We start from the raw sequence: 16,503 nt of genomic DNA on the forward strand, positions 1-16,503 counted from the left end.
GTACAGAATGTGAACCTCATCATGAGCACTAGAACGTTGAAATGGCAAAGGAAAAGATGGGAACCTAAAACCACGTGGCAGGTAGTGCCCGCCACCCCTGAGTGAAAACTATTTTTTTTGTATATATATATATATATATATATATATATATATATATATATATATATATATATATATATATATATATATATATATATAAAAAAAAAAAAAAAAAAAAAAAAAAAAAAAAAGTCTTAGCACCATCAGATACCACAGAACACCAGCTTTGCCATTTCTTCTCGATCCGAACACTGGGGTCATGGATTGTGACAGGCACAACACATTTTTTAAAGTGCGGTCGCTCACTTGAGCTGTTCCTTTCACCTCACATCTTTGTTTGTTTTTTTTCCTTCTTCTTCTTCTTCTACAATTGTTTACCCCCAAAACATCAAGCTCCAATTAAAAAACAGCACACAAAGATAAATTACATTTTGTCATGCATAATAATAATAATAATTTGTTGCATATTGAAATTTCTTTCTGGGACCACTTGTTTTGCTGATGAAAACTTGGACCTTACAGCAAGTGTGGTTGCATACTCTCCTCTCTGGGTGATAAAGAGCGAGAATGCATATACAGTATCAGTTAAGTGTCGATTTTGCAGACACGTGCATGAACATTAGAAATAAATTATTGGTGCTACGTTAAATAACCTGAAAGTTCTAGAAATGCCACTTGGTCCTCAAGAGGCCCGTGAAAGAGATGTTTGTACTTTAACACAACGTGGTCATTTTTTCCCGGTATAAAAACAGAACATCGACAGACATCTGAACCAGACAGATTATAAGTCTACTTTTCAAGACCAAAGTCATAGAAAAGCCGTACACAAAAACAAATGAATACCTCTGAGACTACCTCCTCATATCCTATTGTACTAAATATTTGTGCATTGATGATGCATTCATCCAGTAGAGACTGGAGAAAGAATAACCTCTGAGCATTGATCATTAAACAAGTTTAAATCATGCCAAAGTAAGAGGAAAGTAGTACTGCAATCATTGCTGATTGGAGAAAGAGAGAAAGGATACGACCATCAGGAGAGTTTCAAGCCTCCATAGGTTGATCTGAATTCAGCTATCATCATTTCAACCCACAGCTGATTAGGAAGATAAGAGCCATTAAAAAGAGAAGTACCCAAAGGTTACTGAAGTCAAACAGAGAGACAGATTTGTATATACTGTTGATAGATGGAAGGGTAAATAAGAGATAGAAAATCAATTAAAAGTCATCTCCGTGCACTCATGCAATAGACGTGCACTGTGTGCATCTTTGGCTATGCATAGCACTATAGCAGGCTAATGCTGATTGGTATAGCCCTGTTCAGACTGCATGCTCATGGAGAAGAGAATGAATGAAGGACAATGGGTAACATAAATTCACAGATGTGGAACAGTTTCTGTCAGGAAAGTGCCCATCACCTTGGCTAGTGTGGCACCGTGCTAAATTAGAGCCGTTTGGCTTTGGTTTGAATGACAGACACACTGCAACCAGGCAGTATGTTTGCATTTTGGCTCGGCTCTGTGCGACTAAGTCGTGGCATGTCCTTTTGTTTACTGCACTAGGAGGAAGTATAGCCCTTCAAGTTTACAAGTTGTCTTTGAAATTGCACAGGTTGGCCACTCGTCCTCAAGCCAACAGCACAGGCCACATTGGCAGCACAGTCTGAGTACACAAGTTCTCCACTGGGTTCTGCTGGGAAGAGGCTAAAATAATCCTTCAGTCACAGGTCAACCAATCTCTCCTTTAGTCACCTAGTGTTATGTGTCTTGGCGGTACCTATGAAAAGACCAGAGGGAAATAGTTAAGAGTGGCATTATCAACAGTAAATACACACCTAACAATACTCTGGTATTTAGTTACTTGGCAATAAGGCCACGCCTGTTTGAGGAATTATTTTCCCTCAGTTTCCTTGAAATACAACACAGCTAACAACAGAGTAAACTCAAAATTAATGAGATAAATACACTCTGCAAACACATCTAACTAACACAAAATATTCCTATCAAAATGAAACCACTTAATGTCCATTTCAATTTAAACTTTTTAGAGTGATGACAATTAAGATAAAGTATTAATGAAACATTTTCTTCCTCAAGCCGCTCAACATCTTGTGTCAGGGTGACTGTACTTATGAAAACCACTACCTGATGAGTCTCATTGTAAAGATGAACAGGATATTTTAATTTCTATAGCCTTGTGAAAATAAGAGCACAAATAAGGCAGATTTTTCTGAATGTGTCTTCAATGGCACAGAGTAGTTGTGAGGCAGCACTGCTGTACTGGGTAGACACTGTGTGCACTGCCAAGTCAAACTTTTCCATCTCTTTGGCATACACCCTATTTATAGGGCTATATTATCTAAGATTATGCTCAGAGAAAGACGGCCATGGACAATAAAAGACTCAAATCGAAAGAGAAAGACTTCTTACCCGCTCTGTAAAGTGAACTCAGGCAGAGCCCCAAGGGATGTCAGCTGTTCCTCCAGAGCCACGATACGCAAACCAATGTAGCCTGAAGACAGCAGCAGCAGCACAACCCTGAAACAAACAAAATATATGACAGGTCACATTTTTTGCCTTTTTATTAACTGTGACAAAGGTTAACGATATCAGCTAAACACTTGCATAGAAACACTTTCTTAAAATAATATTTTTCTAGTTCTTTTAGCTGGCACTAAAAGAACTGTATATCACACTTGTCTATGAATAAACTGCACTGCAGATAAAAGGCAGAAAAGGGTCATTGGCTTAATTTTACTTGCTTAAAATAAAGTTTTTAAGTTTCAAGTTAGTTTTCTTAAGTTAAACTTGGCAAGCCTGAATTTCCTATTATGGAATGAAACACAACAAGAATGCTAACTACCAGGACAGGTTTCTGAAATTCCTAAACATTTCCTCTAAGGAGTGCAACTTCGAGAGTTAGAAGCAGATTTAGATTTAGCACATAGGAAGATAAGGCACTGGAGATAGATAGAAGGGAGAGTTACTGAAAAAAAAAACAACAGACGGAGGAAGAAGAAGAGGATGCTACTTACAAAATCAAGTAAATGAAGAGTAGAGTGTTGAGGGTGCTGGTTTCTCTCTGAACCAGCATGGACTTAGCCTTTTCTGTCACATTCCAAACCCACGATCCACCTGTACCAGGAAAAAGAAATGTAAGCACAGCATGAGTCAAGGTTCCAAGTTGTACCATATATTTCACCTAAGTTTTCATTGATCTACAGTATTAAGGTGTAAAATGACGCTATGGGCAAACAGAACATTTATTACAATCAAAGTAGTAGATGTCTTCCAAGTAACAATTTAAAAACTTGTATTTCTCGGTGTCTGCCGATCTAGGAATTAAACAAATACTACTTTATATCGCCCATAAGTGCTTAAAATGATGGTAACCAATGAAACCCCATGTACGTTTGTGTATTACCTGAAGCAGACAGCTCCTCTGAAGACGAGCTATCACTCTGCTGCATGTGCAGGCTCCTGAAAGGCGAGCTATTACAATTAGGCACTGCCTCTGTTGAAGAAGAGAGACGGAGAAAAAGAAATCAGTGTCAGCCTACAACTTTGGACTTTGCATGTGTACTGGCTAGAACACAAATGACAACATGAGATAACAGCACCAAAACAAACTGTCAACAGTTTTTTTGTCCATCTATGCATAGCGGCTGTCAGTTGAGGATCAGACAAATGTTATTCATTAATGTTTCTCTATGCTCATTCGAGGTTCATGAAACATTTATCACATTAACTGTTTGCTGCTAAGAATTTACATGCAATGTAAAGGATTGAGGATTGGTGTTGACCTCTCACCTCTGTGTGGTCTATGCAGAGGCTGGTCCTGTAAAGATTGAGATTCAGAGCCGTCGAACTGGTCGAAGCTGTCGTCCAGACTGGACTGGCTGGAGTTCTGCTGAGAGATGAAGGAATGCCGTTACAAAAACTTCAAAGACAGAAAATCAAGGTTTCTGGTCACTTGGCTTCTCATACAAGTATTCCCCTATGCACACCAACAATAAATAAAATATTTTACATTTTTAAAAACGGAGAAAAAGGTCTCTTACCACAAGTTTGCTCTTATCAAAGCTGTTCTCGGCTGAGGAGAAGACCGGGCTACTATTTGTGCTACCATCCTGTAACAGAAAGAATTGTTTAGATCGAGTGTATCCAAAATGACATTTTATCAGTCATTTTGACTTGCTTATTATGATGTTCGTTCTGACAAATGGATTTGATAGTCCACTTGCTCTAAAACTGTGCATTTAGGTAATGTATAAATAAATTGTTGAGAGATGTGCAACAGGGTTACAACATTAAAGTTTCTGCTCCCCGTCATAAAATTGCATTTTTTCTCGTTCATTTTACTAAACTTGAGATTTTATAATGAGAAAATGTGCACAGTGTTGTAATACTTTCACAGTCACAACTAAGGATTTTTAGCAAGGTACTTCATACTCTTTGTAATACAATACAGTTGCATCAACACTTATCATAAGCTTACAATCTGATTGTGACGTGTAAGTATCATGTACACTTTCCCCAACAGAGGTACCACATTTTATCTTAGCAGAACTTTTGAACTCTTGAATTTTTGAGGACATTTGAACTGAGCCACCCACCTCTATCTGAGGAGAGACTGAACGCAGCAGCTGATAACATGATTCTCTGTTCCGCAGTGACACAAACAGGAACTGAACAATGAGAGGGAATAAAAAGAAGAGAAAAATAAGCGGGAATATTAGCCATCTGCCCTGCTGGCATACTTGAAACATAAAATACAGTCAGTCATTGATTAGATAAAATTTAAAGCAGAGTCCAGTGTGGTTGAGCATGGCCTACACTTGATTTTGAACGTCTCTAATTATTAAACAAACTACACCAAGCATGAATTAAGGATTGTGTGAAACTGAGGTGAGAAACCTACCTTGTCTCCTTCTGTGGTGCGGATCGACAAGGCGTTGGGCACAAGCAAAGCTGTGTTCTGCTTCTTCACAATGTGAATGCAGGAAACTGGAATCACTACCTGTAAGAGCACACAGCCACACATAGAAAAGACCAGACTTAGAAACCAGTCAAATCAAACATTAAGCCAAAAGGAATGAGGGGAAAGGGCTGAGGCGCTGTCTACCTTAGTGTCCTTGAGTAAGACTGAAGAGTAGAAACAGGCATGGGTGTCTGTGATGTACAGCCGACCATGGTAGGGCACTTCCTTCTGCAGCGCACAGATGTATGCTGGGAGAGGAGGGGAGAACAAACACTTAAGTTTTACATGATTCATTCATTCATTCATTCAGCCACTGAATCTCTCTTTCGTTTTCATTTACTTACCATGTATCAAGTCTTCACTCTCAGGAATGTCTGGAAACAACTTGTGGAATGTCTTGTTGTGCTTTATGAAACTCTAAAAAAGGTTTAAAAAAATTTTAATTAATTAAAAACACAATTAAAAAGGAAAAAATTAAGACACTTCAGGTGTCAATAAATGCACTAGTCTAGTTTGAGGCCTTGCACCCATTCACCAAACAACACTGACTGACTGATTATGGTACATTTAAAGTACCACACAGGTTTGTACTTCCACCTGAAGTATAATAATCTATTTCTTTGAATGTTTAAATTAAAAGTTATGGACTTACACTTTGTGTGCTTGGGCCTTCTGTCTTCTCAAAGCCTCTGCTGTCAACATCGAACGTCTGCGACCTGCACAGAGAAAAGGCACAGCTGTCAGTTTAAAAAGAGGTCTGTGGTTTCAGAAGAATCATGTTGATGTGAGGTAACAGAGACACGAACATGCAGTAGAAATATATTTTTATCACTTTCATGCAGCAATGTTCTTGCAAGAAAACCACTATAGTTGCTAAAAATGGATAAGGTTTCAGTAACATGAGAAAACAGACGAATGTTTAGAGCCTAAAAAAAAAAAAAGTGAGTGCTCTGTGGATGAAGAGAAGAGAAAATCGCTCTTCATCCCAACAAATCTCAAACACTGCATCACTGAATCATGTGAGAAAAATAGTCAGGCTACAACGGCTATGCAGTCACGTGTGTGTCATGACTGAACAGCTGAGAGCTGGGTCAGGTCTTGTGATGCATGTTCAGAATAGCTGCAAGTCTCCACTACATCAAATGTGTGATTTTATGCATTCTTAGGGGATTTAAATGAATTAAAAAAACATATATCATATATATGAAAATATAAACATATAACTATGTTTAACAAGAAGGGGCTTATTATGATGGTGCAAAATTCTGGGACTTCTGTAGATGTGTGCGTGGAGTATTACCTCCTGCAACAGCATGAGAATGGTATGTACTGTGGTATGTATGGCTGTGTACTCATAGGTTGGAACGCCAGCATGTTGTCAGGTGATGCAACTAACAAACATCTTATGATATTTTGTGGCATCCATCAGTCCTACCTGATGGCTACTTGTCTGGTGAGGGTTTTGTGCTGTTGCTGGATCTCGATTTGGGCTGCTTCCAGGCTCAAGGCTTTCCTGGTCTCCACCTTCTTGATGCTGCCATTGCTTAAGCTGCTCCTGCTTTTCTTCACTTTTTCTGGCAGCCCGCCACCACTGCTGTCTACTGGGTAGCTGCTGAACATGGGGGGAAACAAAAAAAACAACAAAAAAACACAGATTTAGTCACATGCCAATTATTTTTGTTACTGTGAAATCCCTTTCATTTGCGTATGCAGTGAGCATGTGGTATTTTTCCTGGGGGAGTTATTGCAGACAGAATTAAGACAAAACGTACAAACTCTCCATCTCGGTAGAATATTGTTTTCATGACACAGTGCAAAGTATGTTTAGAATACACAAGCATTTCACAGTAAGCTAAAACCTCAACCACATATAATGAATAGGTGGTGGGAAATGAACACCCACCAAATGTTCTTACATTTATAAGTCTCTGCAAAGACGCCTTTAACAATCTCCTGTACTTTTGAGTGTTGTCATCTAGCACCCACGTTAAATGCTCAACAGCACACATCTACAATCATTGTTTCGAGGTCTTATTCATTAACCAAATCACTCCATTTTTACAAATATAAAAGGCTTTGTGATGACTGGACTGATATTGCGGAGATGAATGGCCTTATCTTTATGATGTGCTGGGAAAGGTTAACCTTTTCCAAGTCACAAAGTTTTATTGATATGTGTTGCATCAGGGTTCAGGCTATGACTGGACAATTACATCTCCAGGCTTCTTTACAAGTTGTTTGACATATACTCATGCGCTTAAACTGGCAAGCATCTACAAACATGCCATTTAAAAAAAAAAAAAAAAAAAGTGTAAAAAACAGTCCCGTAAAAGGATCGCAGGGTTTACTATAGCCAATGTGCTCTTCAAAGGCCATGGCCCGTCCTTGACCAGGAACAAATGAGCCACAAATGTAGTGAAAGACTACAGTCAGCTGATTTCTATTGCTAGAAATCTAAACTTGTGATTTATGTTAACAAAGACGATACAGGACACAAACCATGAGACTACACAAGACAAGCTGAGTGATTGCGTAAAGCCTCCATCCAGTTAAAAAAAAAAAAACAAAACAACTAAAAGAAAAAAACTATTAAAAAAAAAACCTTAAGCTTCACAAAACTCATAAAGACAAACAACAAAGGCCACCTTACCTGATCAATTTAAGTCGCTTTGATGAACGAAAACTCATATACCTACTGACAGTAGGCATTTCCTTTCCTTAAAGGAAAAATAACAAAAAAAAAACCCGCTCTTTTCTCTATATGCTATAAACAATGGCTTTACACAATTAAAGCTGAGAAATGATAAAAATAAAGAACACCAATATGCCACCTGTAAAAAGATTTAATGTTCTAAATGAGAAGTCCAAGATGAGTTTTTGTGCGAGTTAAGTCAGTGTCCTTCGCAACATCCTGCCAGAAAAAAAAAACAAAAACTGCTGCTGTGTTGCTGTATGAATGTGCTTGTAAAGAGGAAGCCACTTTGTGTTGAGAATGGTGTGACACTCCGTAGTGGCTGACGTCAAACTCAACCACTCCCCCAGAGCCGAACAAGCATGAAAGGGCCTAACAGGCAGCGGGGCGCAACACATGCACAGGCATGTTTAAGAAAAACAAGGCCCATCTCATAAAATCTTCCACTGTCAGACTTTTTCCAATATCAAAATTTTGTCTTTTTGGGATTTAGGCCAAAGCAGGATCAGAGACTTTTCAAAACAGCTCTGTGTGCGAATGAGATAGTAAAATACTTGTGAGGTGCTCAGACTGGCCCGTCTACACCGATCTAGGAGTGGTGAATTATCCATGTTTCTATTCAGTCAAAGAATCTAACCAAGGAAACAGAAAAACAACACACCATAACCGTAAAAGTCCTTCTTCAACTAACTGCTATACAGGAAGTCAGACATTTGAAAAAAGCAACACATACCATCTCATTAAAATAAATACTACTCACAGTACATAGTGTGTTGCACTGCTTAAGTCCTGGACAAAATAAACATTTTCAGAAAGGATTCTTGATGGAGGAACTTGTGTTACTTTCTTTTACCCTGTCAGTAACCCGTCTCATAACTGAACAATTTCTTTGTCTCGTCATCTGAGTAATTGGGGTAAAGGTCAGGGAGAAGAACATGAAGTGCAGCTTCAACGAGATGTTTACCTTGCAATTAGTCTCGAATGTCTAAGTGCGGGGTAAGGGTAATGATAAATGCTAACAGCACATAGAGATCTTAAATACCATTCAAGAAATGCTTTCCTGTCTGTGCAGTGGGATCTTTTTCCATTCTAAAGTGTCATTAAAGCTTAAGCCTGTTTCTGAATGTTGAGTTATAAACCATGTTAAATAAAACCCAGTGTGGTAGGTCTATTGTAGTTGCAGCTTGTAATTTTCTCAACTCCAGAAGCTTGAGCAGGTAACACCTTTGTAAAAGATGTCCTTTACTATATTACTAAAATATGAATGCTTATAAATAACATAAGCAGCTAGTAAATTTGGCAGCCAATAAGCTACTGTGACTGGTGTTTATACACTTTCAAAACAATATCATAATTATAGCTGAAACCGTTGTGTGTTAATGTATGCTCAACTGAACTATTTACAGAAGGCAGGGGGGGTTCAAGCAGCAATGCAATAAAAGCAGTATTCAAAGGCTATGAGCTGTTTGAATTTCTCAACAACTTCCTGTCTGTACTGCAGTTGAACTGTTACCATTAACAAGGTCATACTGAAGCTGCTTCCTGTAACACTCTATTGAGACACTATTTACAAACGCACACAGCAAATTCAAAACTTCAAGTGAAGGGCTGAAATTTCCCCACAAATATTAGAAGTTTAGAAAATGGAATTTCTTGCAGATAATGTTCCTGTATTACCTTGACCACAGAACCCTAGATGAAAATTATCTGTACACCTCATTTACATCACGCCTCTGCAGTTAATGTTAGTTTACACAGTCTGTAGCTACCCACCAAATTCTACTCTGGATAATGTTTATTGCAGAGTTTCCAGGAAATATTGCTTTTGTCATTATACTGGCATGTTGAATCTCCAGAAACATGGCATGCGGACATGAGGAAGGAAAAAAAATCTCCCGGAAATCTAATATCTGTCAGTGAAACACTCAAGTTCGTGTGAAAAGTACATCTCATGCCAAGATTATCAAGTCTGTCTCAATCAAGGAAACAGAGTCAGCTATAAATGTTCAAGGCCAAAGCCATGACACATGAACAGGTGTGTGATAGTAACGAGAGTTTAAAAAAAAAAAAAAAAAAAAAAAAAAAGTCGACAAACATTTGCAGCATGACGTCTAACTCTTATAGTGACAACTTATGTACTGCATGAAAGTGGTGTTGCTTGATGAGCGCTATAAAGCAGGAGGCGGCTGACTTGATATTGGTGTATAATGGTCATGGACAAAGGCCTTGACTTCTGACCTACTTCCTTATTGGACCACTGTGTCATACAGCCTGACAAAAATCAATGCTGGGCCTAGTTTTAACACCCCGCCTGACATTTCAAAACAAGCATAGGCATATCTAATTCTCTGCAGCAGCAGATTAAAATGGAAATGCACAAAGTTATAGGCGTATATTTATCTGGATTCCCTCCAAAGTACAGTTTGTCTCAGGGGTGGAAAACTACAGCACAAAAAGCAAACTCACATGATGACATGTTCTGTGAAATAAAGATTACTGTCAAATATATTACAGTTTGATCTGTCTGCATTTGTTCTAGTATTATCTAAGGGGACCAGATAAATCACTTCATCACAGTCTTGATGGTCAGATCTGTGACCACTGCTATGCTAACATGTTTTCCTGGGTTTACAGTGGATCTATTGAGAAAAACTTTTTCAGGGAAATGGGCTGTTGATCACAAAAAATTTTTTGAAGCACAGATATTAGAGCGGTGACCACATGATAGACGTATGACAAAAAAGTTTTACAAACTCAACAGTCTTTCCTGCAGGTTGGTGGGGAAAAAGGCATTATCTTGACTTACCTTCCCAGATCCTCACAATGATCATGTGGATTCAAAAAACCTTTCCTTCTCTCCATGACCAACTAAGTTTTCCCTTCTTGTCTTCTACAGTCTGACAGATTTTAGCCACCACTGGTCGATGCAGCTGAATGACAGAGTATGGTAGCAAAAGTGCACTTAGACCCTGAGCATTCAAGCCAAATCGAAAGGGTGTAAAGGTCTGTTTTACTGCAACGGTTTGGAGTGCAAAGAGCTCAATGTGAAGACAGAGCCAGAACCAGGAATACACAGCAGGAAAGAGAAAAAGAAAGAACACAGTGAAAAGATCCCCAGCTTTGTCCTTTCTAAGTCCGTCTAACAATGTGTTGTCGTGGAAACAGGTAACAGTGGGAAAGTAGATGGTGAAAATGTGGGGGGTGACAGAAACATTGCTAGGTTATTCTCAGTTCAGACGGCCTAACAATAACATTCAATAGCCTGTTCTCAATGACAACAAGGAGATGGCTTTAAAAGCAGCCAGAGTAATGTGCATGACAACAGTTAGCTTAGTCTTTGTAGAGGATGCAAATGGAGCCATCACACAAGGACATTTGTATTTGGCTGGAGAGAAAGAAAGACTATTTCTATACCTATGACACCACCATCCAGGAAACTCACACAGACAAAGTCCAACTGCACTTGTGACATCAGTCTTAATTTAGCCACCATATATCAATCCTTATGTCTCCCGTCTATCCACCACCTGCCATGTTTTCAGTGTAAACATCTTGGTGTCGAGCTCCGGGATGAACACTATGGTATGGCTGTGTTAAATAGGTCATAATCAGAAACGGCACAGGTTTGATCCTTGCTATAGACATGTGGCCTCTCAGAGTCCTTGAGCCCAACAGTGGAACTTCTGCAAATTAAGACGACACATATGTACTGAGTACCAACAATATAAATGATCCATGTTGAATTAAAGGCTATCCATTGATGTCAAAGGTTAAACTGAGCAATGGGCCACTGATTTAGGAAGTAATCCAAGTCTCCTTATGGACTGTAAACATTCCCCAACAATCATCTTACTCAAGCAACTTAAAAGCTGTAAAACGCTGACAACTAGAGATCTGCCAAAAGTCTATTTAATTCCTTAAAATATTAGTTTATCCCTGTGACATTTAACAGTCTTAAAAATGTAGATATTGCTTAACACATTGTACACAGAACATATTTGCATCATAATGCTGCCAACTGGACAAAAGGAGACACTTAGTCATTCACGTTACACAATACCTGTGTACATAGTGTATAAGCAATTCCAACTTGCATTTGTTGCTCTATGTTTTATCTACAGATAAGACTTGCACAAGGCTTCTGAGGAGGTACTTCTCACGATAGCCATGTTCATCTTAGAGCTGCAAAGGTCAGAGTACACTCATACTTAAGTTACTCTTCTAAACTTAGAGTATTAACATGCAAAAATGCTTACTGACAGTTAGATGGAATATTTTCTGCAGTACTAACAATAAACTGAATTGCTGCTGTTGTATGATGGGGTATAACAGGGTAGAAAATGCCCTTTTAGACTGAATGATGACCATTATAAAAATACCACTAGTAAAGTTAAACATTTAACCTACACTGGATTCACAAAAGATGACTGACTGTTTAAATTGACTGGAAACTAGCTTTGACTGAGGTGGGGGCTGATATCTCTTGCACAAAACATTCCAGCTGGCAAAAGAACTCCTGGGGGTAAAGAGTTATGATGCTTTCATTTCCTGTCCCGAGATGAGACAGATTATCCCAGGAGTCCTGCTGCAGACGTCAGCCGTACGTCAGCTAGTCTGCTGCTCTAGCACCCTTAAGACAAGACTGCTTCTGTATAGAACTCTTGTTTGAAAGCTTTCCCACAGCCAATGCAAGTGCTGTAGCATGAGCACCAAGTTCACATGTGAGCTGACAAAAAGTTTTATATCCATGAAATCCCTCCGAGATCAGCTGAGAACAAGCAGAACCAGACAGTGTGAGAGCACCATCTTCTGGAGAGCTGGGGATAATTTTTGTCACGTGAACTGCTGATTCCCCATCATCCAATCAAAAACAGTTTATTCCAAAGCAACACAACAGATTGTTGCAGCTGTGCTTTATTGAGCCAAATGGGACAGTTAAAATGTTAAAGCCTACTAACTAAACCAGAGCACTGCTTTCATCACCACTCACATGATCTGGGAGTTTTAATGTGTGATAATCCAGTTTTAGGACAGTGTTCCACAACAATTAAAACTAATTTTGCTGTTCAGCAGGGTTATGGGTCTGTGACAGCTAAGTTTGATTCATAACCAGAAACAAGAACAACACGATTAAAAAAAAAGGCAATAAGAAGATTAAAGACAACCCAAAATATTATACTGGATTGGACTGAAATGAGTTTGTGTATGTATGTGCATGTGAGCTTCAACATAGCATTCAGGATGGGCAGGGAAAATAGTCAGTGGTCATGGCAAAATAACATGCAGTCTGCGGCACCCTGCCAGGGCTCAAGTCTGCAAGGAAACTCTGTGTGTGTGTGAGTGTATTTATGCCAAATGGAACAGAGAGTGTGTCTGTGTGCATGTGTAATAGAATATGTGTGCGAGTGGGAAGTCATGCGGCCCTGTGCACGCAACATCTCCCTCCACTTCCTCTGTGCTAACTGGGCACAGACACAGAAAGGGTCTTTCTTTAAGGCGACAGAGCACTCTCAGCAACCAGGCATGTGAGCAAGGGGGGGTGATGTGGTGTGGTGGTGGCTGGAAAATCCCACCTGACTTTAAAATCATTCGAAGTGAAAGTAGGCCATTCTACTATACACAAACAGGGCTTGGATTTAATCTACAGTAAAATTTGTTTATCTCAGCTCCTCAGAACAGCAGGTTTCCTAGCTGAGGAATCCAAAACTATTACATGTGCCAAAATCATTTTGAGTCCAAAATTAAGTGCACATTCACTTGTTACCTGGTAAAAGCCAGTTCTCAGCTAACACACCATCTTAAAATCTAAAATATCTTGAATAAGCAGGAGGGTTCATCTATGTGACAGCAGGTGATTTCATTGATTAGTAACTACCTGCTGTATACCTCCTGACCATGAGAATAACATAATTTGCTCATGTCAATTCAATTAATTAAGTCATTCAGATATCACAGGTCTGGATAAATTAAAGTTTTTTTTTGTTTTTTTTACTGAGCTAGGAAAGTGTTAAAAAAAAAGTCCACTGCACTCTTCATGCAAGAAAAAAAAATTGGCTAATGCATTGTATGGATGGTAGAAATAAAGTGGTAAAGGGGAAAAACTCTCCCGAGGGTGAAAACTTTTTCTGAGGAGTGGACTGCAGTTTTTTTATTGTTGCTATTTCTCCTACAGACACTCCAGCCTCCGATGAGCATCCTACCTTGACAAAATGATGTCAAGGCCTGTGTTGCCACTTTTTCAAGGACTACGTTTATCTCAAAATCAAGATTACTATTAAAAAAGCTGACTTGCCAAGTCTTTTATGGCCAGCAAAGCCACATTCTGTCAGCAAGGCATCATACCAAACCTTATCCTACTGTAAAAAACTGAGCAGGAACCTGTCAAGCTTTAACTCACACTTTTAGATCAGCTTCCATAAAGCCTCATGTATCTGAAATTGGATGTATACCAACTACTTAAAGTGGAATTCGCCAGGCTGCTGTGAGTACCAAGGTGAAACAGCCAAGAATAATATAGCCTTTTTTTCTTGGCTCTGTGACAAGGGCAGAGGAGTAGTCATTAGCACCAGTCTGACAGAGGCAACAGATAAGTTCAACCAAAACCAGCTGGTTAGTATGCAACCCTTCATTTAGCAATAAAACGTCCTGCCGATGTGGTTTTCATCCTCCAATTTGGGCTTTCCCTCTGCGCCTGCAGCCCATATCATAATTTAGACCTACATGGTCTACACTGCCCACAGCGGCAAGGAAGTTCTGTCCTGGGAGCATCTTCCTGGAGCCAACAGGACGCCTACAAATCTGCCCCACCCAGCCTATTCCAGGCTCCTCCATCTTACAAAGCTTTGCAGCTATACCAAGTTCTTTCCTACTTAAACAAGGCAATTCATATTTCTCTGACTGCAGGCCTTGCAAACCTGTAAGCAGAGCAAATTACAATGAGCTAGCAAATATGTGTTCAGTGTAAAGTCATGTGGTGCACTCATTTGCTACATTCAACTACTTTTTTTACTCTGCAACACATTTCATTTAGTGAATATTTTCATCTTCAATAAGGAGATTTATTTACTCAAAGAAAGCACTGAAAAGAAAATAGAGAGGATGAAAATACTTTAGCTGGATGTTTGCGTTTTTAGAGGCCTGACACTGCCACAACACTCGTATAGATATATATATGTGTGTGTGTTGTGGAAACAGATAATCACCCCACATTCCACACTACAGACACACCACAGCTATGCTGATAAGTAGCAGGTTATGTCTGATTGGCGGGGCTCTTGACACCCAGCAAGTGGCTATCTATGGGGAGGAAAATGAAAGGCAAGGCTCAGAGGACAGGGAGTACTAACAGTGAGATACAGGAATCCTTTATATAACACCATGTACCACCTGTGGTCGCCTCACAGGAGCTAAAAATAGGCTTCTCTGAGAAAATGTAGACTTGCCTGACCCATGTATGACATGTGTGTGTTTCCCTGGTGGGTAGAGAGAATCACAAATCACAAAACAGTGTACGAGTGAATGTGGTTGTGCATAAATGCATATCTGCCAGGCTGCTCTGCTCTGGATCTCAGCAGGACTGGATCATCCATGATCCAGTGACATAGTAATGGCAAATAGACCCACATGAGTCATGATTTGTAGGTAGAAGGCAAATGCAAGATTAAGAACCAACCAGATCTGAACTAGCTTTCTTTTTATACCACTCTTCCTCATGTAATGGTGTTTATTTACACTGCCTGGAATGGATTAGCCAGCTACTAGATAGAAACAACACACATAACACATCGCTTTGTTGGGCTAATGTGGGTCAATCATTGAGTTCCTGGAAATTAGCATCAGGATAAAAGAAGTAAAGTAAACTAAAGGAGTACAAATGCCATCCCCTGCTCTGTGTCTGTACAAACAATTCACAGAAAAGCCTAAAAATTTTATAACAGATATATTGACTTCACAATCCTCATCCATGGGATTATTTTTCACATAAAGATCATTACATTTTACCACTGGAAAACATTTTGCCTGGGTTATCCAAGTCTGTCATTAAAGATATCAAGGGTGTCATGTGCTTAGGTCATCAACAGCTCCGTCAATACCTAAACTAACGACGTAATGTTGGGATTATGCTAACAAACCGCATAGATTCTCCACTAATGGGTGTGCTAATGGACAAAGATGCTCCTAACTGCCAGCGTTTACAACAGTCGAATATATTTAACACAGTGGCCAACAAGGACTGTTTTTAATGTTTAATTTCAATGACAATGATTATAACTGATAATGCACAGTATGACGTTAGCTAATGCTAAAGTTACTTTAAATGCCAACGTCTTTAAACAAGCAGATCGCTAGCCTGCTAGCATTATCTACACACAGAGTAAAAGCAATATTCTCCTTGTATATACATTTCAGTAAAACTAAGTTCGTAAAAACACAGTTCATACCTCTGTGATAAATAGTACTATAATATGAGATAATACAATCGAATCTTATTGGATAGGTTGTTGTCAGCAAAGAAATGCTAACCGTTAGCCACCCTGTTGATGATGCTCACCGGCAAATAGCGGTTCAGCTAGCCACATTCATTTCGCTCACCTCTCTTTCATGAAGTGCTTGATTCTGACAATGGCCTTCTCGTCGATCTTCCTGAGGAAGGTTTTCAATCTCTCTCTCTTGTTTTCAAGCATTCTTCCCTCAGCCAGTGGTGGTCGGTTCGTGTTGAAACGACACTCCACGCCAAACTCCACCGTTCCTGTTTTGGCTTCTGCTTTTTTTTTTTCTCCTCACTTCATCTA

General features: G+C 39.3%; 1 protein-coding gene across 7 annotated transcripts; it reads right to left on the bottom strand.

Moving 5' to 3' along the window:
• Positions 1-196: 196 nt before the first annotated feature.
• Positions 197-16,503, bottom strand: si:zfos-943e10.1 (GRAM domain-containing protein 2B). 7 transcript variants are annotated; one of them, XM_056379371.1, is made up of 13 exons: positions 16,304-16,503; positions 6,455-6,628; positions 5,672-5,735; positions 5,364-5,436; positions 5,164-5,267; positions 4,960-5,058; positions 4,655-4,726; positions 4,100-4,168; positions 3,849-3,948; positions 3,463-3,552; positions 3,074-3,173; positions 2,469-2,576; positions 197-1,815 (listed from the first exon to the last, which is right to left on the bottom strand). In XM_056379371.1, the coding sequence occupies exons 1-13, from the start codon at positions 16,393-16,395 to the stop codon at positions 1,797-1,799; spliced, it is 1,164 nt and encodes a 387-aa protein (XP_056235346.1). In that variant the 5' UTR covers positions 16,396-16,503; the 3' UTR covers positions 197-1,796. The 7 variants fall into 7 exon arrangements, with proteins under 7 accessions (XP_056235346.1, XP_056235345.1, XP_056235344.1 ...); XM_056379370.1 differs by having other exon boundaries at positions 3,849-3,945; positions 6,455-6,631; positions 16,304-16,502; XM_056379369.1 differs by having other exon boundaries at positions 6,455-6,631; positions 16,304-16,502.

The sequence above is a fragment of the Seriola aureovittata genome, chromosome 6 (genome assembly GCF_021018895.1).
Source record: "Seriola aureovittata isolate HTS-2021-v1 ecotype China chromosome 6, ASM2101889v1, whole genome shotgun sequence".
Taxonomy (NCBI): domain Eukaryota; kingdom Metazoa; phylum Chordata; class Actinopteri; order Carangiformes; family Carangidae; genus Seriola; species Seriola aureovittata.

Bases quoted from the DNA above. Each gene is read 5' to 3' on its own strand.
- si:zfos-943e10.1 (XM_056379369.1), bottom strand. From the start codon at position 16,395: ATGCTTGAAAACAAGAGAGAGAGATTGAAAACCTTCCTCAGGAAGATC. The intron at 4,727-4,959 runs GTAGGTTTCTCA...CTCATTGTTCAG, and splicing joins GCACCACAGAAGGAGACAAG to TTCCTGTTTGTGTCACTGCG. The intron at 3,949-4,099 runs GTAAGAGACCTT...TTCATCTCTCAG, and splicing joins TTGATAAGAGCAAACTTGTG to CAGAACTCCAGCCAGTCCAG.